This window comes from Glycine soja, chromosome 17 (assembly GCF_004193775.1).
Source record: "Glycine soja cultivar W05 chromosome 17, ASM419377v2, whole genome shotgun sequence".
Classification (NCBI taxonomy): Eukaryota; Viridiplantae; Streptophyta; class Magnoliopsida; order Fabales; family Fabaceae; genus Glycine; species Glycine soja.
Genome location: NC_041018.1, coordinates 40,352,879 through 40,360,196, shown reverse-complemented (window position 1 = coordinate 40,360,196; position 7,318 = coordinate 40,352,879). Strand labels below are relative to the sequence as shown.

Here is a 7,318-nt window from a genome sequence, read left to right as displayed (position 1 = left end):
TTTGCTACAATAACATCGATTTTTAAACAACTGATGTTAATATTGATAAATTAACGTCGATAATTTCAACACCGGTTAATAACCAATGTCGAAAGTCCTTAATAATCGATGTTAAAAGTATATTTTCTAGTAATTATTCAATTTTGCGAGACATGCTTGAATGAGAAGAGATGGAATTGGGTGAATTAGCAACCTTTAGTTAGGCACTTGTTTTTCTAAACAAAAATATTTCAAATATAATCTTAAATTAATTATAGAATCTTAATTCAATTATTACATATAAATCGTATAAATTTGAGTATTTAGTTTTTATAGTTATTCTATATTTTTTAATTTTATAAATAGACTTAAGAATCATACAAATTGATATGATATATTTTTTATTAATCAAATTAAAAATATAAAAATATCTAATTACATGTATATTTTATAGAATTATGGTATATAAGGGTCACAATTAAAATTGTGTTTTATATTCTATTTTACATGTCTCTATTTTTTTAAATATTTTATAGGATTATGAGGCGAGAATGAGTAATTTTGTATTTTTTAAATTCAATTTTGTTATGTTACAAAAAAAATCAATTTTATTAATTAAATTGGGTTTTTAATAGATAAACGTAAATGTACATTCTTATTTATCCTTTATTATTTGTTTCAGTTGCGTTAATAAGTTTAGTTTACAAATTTTAAGTTTCAAAATAATTATTTGTATAGTAATATATAATAAAAATTATTTTAATGTACTAGTTAGAATAAAAGATTAGTACTAAATATAAATATACCATTAAATAATAATTTTCATGTTAATTATAGTATATTGAAATTTGGTTAATATATTAAATATTTGATTGTCTTAATTAGACATATTTAATTACTTAATAATAGTGTTTGATTGATAATTAATTAATTTATTAAGTATATTTAATTTCAAAATTTATTTAACAAAAGACACACTTTCATTTTTGTTAGGTTAATGAAATCAAACAAATTTTTTATCATTCTACTTGTGATTTTTTTTTCTTTTTTATTTTTCAGTTTAAATTACTTTTCAACAAAAAATTATCTATAAAATATTTGACAAAATTATATAAACAATTAAGAAAATTACCATGACTTTATATTTGGTTTAATTGAATCACTAAATCTTATATGGATTTTTATTTTATATAATAACTTAATTAATTTATTAGTTTTTGTGGAATATTTTTTATTATTATAATAATTATTTATCATGTGATCAAAATAATAAATAAAATATTTTATTTATAAGTTGTGATATATTTAAAACATTAATTGAAACTATACAATTAACTCCAAGTGTAATAAAATATAAAAACATGCATCTAAATCATAGTAAATATATTTAGTCAACAAGACATGAAATTCTAAATTAAACAATTTCACTTAATTAAACACACATGCAAGATATTACTAAAGTGAAAGATATTCTACTTAAAACAACACTTCCAATAATAATAATTTTCTAAAGCATGTATATAAAAATATATTTAAATATTTACTGACATATTTACTAACATATATTTATTAAAATTTAAACTAAATAACTAACAATATTTTAAAAATTAAAATAATATAAAAAAATTACCTGTATAAATTATAAAATATGAATTTAATCTTGTACGGGAAACTAAGCTAGCTAGTATGTTTCTATATGTCAGTTTCCCCCTGTATGCATGTTGGAAGGGGTTAGTAGGAGGATTATTGCATCATCAGAAGTTTCAATAAAACTATAGCTAGCTACAATGTGCAACTTATTTTTTATATTTGATATAAATATAAAAGATTTTTGAGAAACAATTGTTGTCTCTTTCTGAAGTGCAGGAAGCCAATGATCCCAACTCCTCTTAGTTTATGAATTTATATGTCAATGAGCCAGTGCAGATCATCCTTGGTTTAGGTCTGAAACCTGGAGTTGTAAAGCTTTTCTCGTGTTTATTTGTTACTCAGATGGGAACCTGTGTCTTGGTTACTTCTAATTTTGTAAAAAAAAAAAAATCTTATTTATGAGGGATTTTATATGTTACTTATTATTTGCCCTTGAACAGATTCATGATTTAATGCCCTTCTCATGATGTGTTTAATGTCTCAGACAGTTTTTGAAACTGTTGCCAGAGTTGAGCCCAAAAAAAATGAGAGTAAGATAACTAAAATAATTCACCTCATCGATTTCAAAATAAAATTAATGTGGCGAGGTAAGGTGTGTTAGTTTGTTATTGTTGTTACTGAAATGGGTTTGTTGAGCATGAATATATGGTGTGGTTCAAGCAGTTATTCCGACGAGAGGGGCTATTGGGGCTTCTATGATTAATTGTAAGAGGGAAGAAGGAAGAGGCAGAAGTCGAAAAAAAGAGCAAAAACAAAAAAACCAAGCCGTTAGATTTTAAGAAATCTAACTGTTTAGACTTTATAGTCTCCCATCTTGGCCTCCATTAACAAAATTAATCAACATTTTTAATACGCGTAAATTAATTAACAATATCTTATAATTAAAGACAAAAAATTATAATCATAAAAAAATTGCTTAAACACCATCATCATTACTTAACCAACACTAATTATTATTTATGACAACATGTTTACATCAATATTCAGCAGAAGACAAAACAACAAAAGTGACAACTAATTAAGCAGCAATACCGCCGCCTTAATTTCCAAGATGCTAGCTAGCTATAACTAAGGATATAATTTACAAATACACAAATTAAAAGACTTGAAAGCTAGGGTACACACAAAGCATGACCAACTATATGCTATATATGTTCTATGATATGGCTAATTAATTAGCCATATTTCATAATACTAATAAATAATATAATAGATTAACTAATGTACCAAGTATCAAGGAAATTCAACTCACTTGATTGAGCATGATATTTAAGTTATCTTAAATCTTTTAATATTATTTGATTTCTACGAATAAAAAATAATGCATCAAGTAACGAAACATCATTATTATTATATGCAGAAGAATGATGTACACCTATGGCCTTGGGGCCCCGTTACTAGCGTCCTTTGGGGTTGGGGAGGAATGGCCAGCACCGGGACTATGACCAGGATCCGTTGGTCGGAAATCGTCGATCCATTTATCAACACCACCATCATTTGCTGCATTTTCTATGATGCTTCGGCGCCACAGGAGAATATTGTTGTCTTCCACTGTGCCCATTTCTTTGACACTGTTTTCGTAGGTTGTTGTTATGATGTGCTCCTTTTTCAGTGGCCTCCCCATAACTGAAGAAATTCCATTGATAAACACCAAGGCTAGAAGAATGGAACTGATCGTGAACACAAGCTTCAAATTGGTCATTGTGTAATTAGAGAGTGAAAGGTGTAGCAGTTCTACGATCTAGAGAAGTGTTAGAGAATTTCAGAGTTGAATGTGTGGTTGCAAAATATTGTTTGTGTGGAGGGTATATATAGGCCCTTGAGGGATTCGAAATTAAGTTATTACAATGTTAATTAGTAATCTAATTTATAATGAGAACGTGGGGAAATATACTGAAAATGGTGAATGTAAACTTGTACATCATTATGCTCCCTCAAGATTCTCTTTTCTCTTTTGCAACCGCGGATCTTCCAGGAACTATGGGACCACGTACCCCAATTTCTGCAACATATGTATATGTATGTGAGCATATCTATATATTTAAAATATTCAATTTATTTTCATCCATTAAACTATTCAATTACTAACAATATTGTTAGTGTGAATGCAATTAAGTCTAATTTTTTTAAGGTTTGAGACACATTTCGTTATAAATAGTCACCTAGTTTATAAAAATGTAAAAAAGATATGTGAGACCTTATTTTAAGAATATAATATTTTATAATTTTAATATTACTATTATACTGATTATATTAAAAATCACATCAATAATTTATAATTGACAGATGTTGCAAAATTATTTTATACCGTTACCGTTACTGTGTTGTTATCCAATTATATATTAAAATTTTCATTATTAGTTGAACCAATTAAACATACTTAATTTAATAAAACTTAAATATTTTTATTATATTTAATATTAATTGATAAGTAGAATATTAAATAATTAAATTTAAAAAGTTACTTTTTTTTTAATTCACTACCTAATAAAAAAGAAATATTAACATAATGTTATAATTTTTTTTAAAAAAATATATGTCATACTCATAGCTATAAGGTGGGTAGATTAGCTAGTGGAGGAACTATTCTAACTTAACCATATATAGTATCAACTTTAAGTTCCAAGAATGCAGCAATGATAAAATTCAATATGAAAAGCTTTGCCCTGACAAAAAAAAAAAAAAAGAGAGAGAGATGCTGTAATAGCATCAAAATAAAAAAAAAATGGTAGAAATTTCTCATTTTTAAGAATGAGAATTATTTTTTAATAAGTTTAATTCTACTTTCAGTCTTTTTAATGGACTACGTGCTATTTTTTATTTTCAAGTTTATTTTGAGTCAATTAAGTTTCTTAATTTTTAAAGTTAAGTAAATTTAATCTTTCTATGATTTTTTTCTATATATAACCTTTAAATTTTGATAAATTGAATTAATAAATTATTTTATCGTCATCTTATGAAAATGAATCAAATATCAAATTTCATCTAAAATCTCAAATTTCACTCTAATCTAACTACTTACAACATCTTTTAAACTTTAGAGCAAATTACATTCATCTAGGGACTATGGTTTCTTGAGATTTCAGACAATATATACTCCTATTTTTTTAACATTTACAATAACTCTTTTATAGGAGTATATTGTATAATTTGTTTTTTTAGGCAACAGGAGATGTCAATGATGTATTTCAAATAATTAAAGAAGGAGATTGTTGTAAGGATTAAAAAGACAAAGTTAATTATCGTATAGAATCTCAAGAAACTGTATATAGGAGGATGAGTTTAATTTTATCTATGTTTTTTTTTACTAAATTTTCAATCTCCAAACTTTTAAAATAATTTCATATATTAAATTTATCATAAATTTCCAAATATTTACATAGAACATAAGAATTTAATAATTTTGTTGGCAAGTAAAAAATATATTATGGAGGATATATACAAGAGCTACTTCAACCTTTCTAATTAAGCAACAAAAGCATATCAAGATTCAATTAGCTAGCAGATCTAATACATTTAATGGAGAAACTTTATCAATTAGAGAATGAAAGATTTTAAACCCCAATTTTGACAAGAAACCAAGATCAAAAATGGATTCTAAATAAATCTAGAGAGAATTTGGCAAGAACCAATTAATAAAAGAATTTAAGGATTCTACATAAAAGAGAATTCACAAAAGACTAAATATACTTTGCAAAAACAAATAAAGACTTAGTTCACTTGAAAAAAAAATCAAGAGACCAAAATTACCAAAACAAAAAAAAAAAAATTATTAAGCCCGCATAATAATTAGGAATGTAAGAAGAATATACTTTATTTGACTACAAAGTCCAATAGGAAGTACTTTTCTCTTTTTGGTGCAAGTCTTTGGTGCATGCAACTGTGAGAGTATCTTCTAGTGTTTGCTTTTGAATTTTTCTTTTGCATGTCGTGCTCTATTGGTATTATGAATGAGTTGTGTGAACCAACAAGTTTCCATACGGTTGATAGACGATTAAGTTTTTAAAATATGTTCATATGAATTTTATTTTTTGATTATGTATATGGAAAAAAAATTATTTTGAAAAGAAAAATTCATTTTAATGATTTCTGTATTTTAAGAGTTAGTCTCATAACTTTCAATTATTAAAATATTTTACTTTCATAAAAAAAATATGACTTGTGCAGTTAGCAAAAATTCATTCACCATGAATATGTGACACATAGCTAGATTTTTTGACTATGCGTACAACCACACACTCCCACTATGGTCTAGTCCGATGAGACGTTTCTGGTGCGAATCCAACTTGATTCTTCAAATTGTTGGCAGCCATAGCTAGATTCCAGACACTGAGAGAGTCAATTAAGTTGTTATTGGAAGTAACTATGCCATTCATCACAGTTCACGTGTTACTGCCACTCTGGTGAAGTAGAACAAGTGTTAGTGTCCTACACACTTAAACTTTGAACAAGTTTAGTTCAACCCCCATTTCCATTAATTTTGCTTGTTAACTGGAAATGGTAATATCATGGTCTTCTAAGTCTCTCAATAATGGAATATTCTTATTAATTTTGTATATGTTCAGTGGCTTGATGAATTCCCCATCTAAATTCTCTTCCTCCACTCCCTCGACTGCGCCAACCCAATATTAAGAAAAAAAAGAAAACAGCAATAACAAGCAACCAATGCAAAATGAGAGAGTTGGGATTAATTCTAGTAAAATCATGAATCATACATAGTTCAAGTCTTTATTGGAATAGGCGTTCACGTTTAATGTTGAATCTTAAGTTAAATTTGTCTTATGTAGAAGATATTTTAATGGAGAAAAAGAATGCATAAACAACAGTAACTGAACAATTTGCAATCAACAATTTTTCTTTAAAAAAAAATTGCCCACACAGAGCTAGAAGCCAATATGGGAATTCCTGTGCCAATCTTTTCAACCAAATTGCATGGTGGATTTCACATGTTTGAGACAGAATGACATCTCTCTCAGCTCTCCCTCCCATCGTAAAAAAATAATTAAATAAGTCACTTTTATTTAACAGGCCATGGATTTACTAATGTATACTCACACTTACTCCCTCCATCCCAAAATACTACAATTTTAGTCTTTAAAAAATTTCAAGTTCGCTGATATTTTTACTTTACAATAAGATATGAAAACATCTATTTTGTGTGTAAAAAAACCTTAAATATTAGTAATCATTGATATGAAATTATTCCTATTAAAAATAATAACAAATATTCATAAAAAATTCTGATCGCATAAAAGATGAATATTATTCTCTTAACATAATATATTCAATGATCGATCAAGATTCAAATTTTACGTTATTTGATTAAGAGACACAAACTGTTATACCTTATAATAATTATTATTAATTAGCAAACTTCTTTTTAAAAAAAGTAAAATACCTGTTATACCTTATAATAATTATTATTGATTAGCAAACTTCTTTTTAAAAAAAGTAAAATACCTATTATAAATATTTGTAAAATTTGTTAACCTACTCCCACTTTTATTTTAGAGAGAGGTATGTAAACAAACTATTTATAAATTTTTTAAATACTTCAGGATATATTTTGTTAACATATTTCTTATGAAAATTAAGTCTTGCACGTTATCTAATCTCTTATCCAAATAATCACGATATAAATACATTGAACTAATAAGTTGTAGGTGTTCACAAAAAATCATTGAAATAA

General features: G+C 26.1%; 1 protein-coding gene across 1 annotated transcript; it reads right to left on the bottom strand.

Annotated features, from left to right (window-relative positions):
• Nucleotides 1-2,885: 2,885 nt before the first annotated feature.
• LOC114391899 (precursor of CEP5-like) lies at nucleotides 2,886-3,405 on the bottom strand. The gene has a single exon (XM_028352902.1). It carries the CDS (start codon nucleotides 3,329-3,331, stop codon nucleotides 3,005-3,007), a length of 327 nt encoding a protein of 108 aa, XP_028208703.1. The 5' UTR covers nucleotides 3,332-3,405; the 3' UTR covers nucleotides 2,886-3,004.
• Between the last annotated feature and the right edge of the window lie 3,913 nt (nucleotides 3,406-7,318).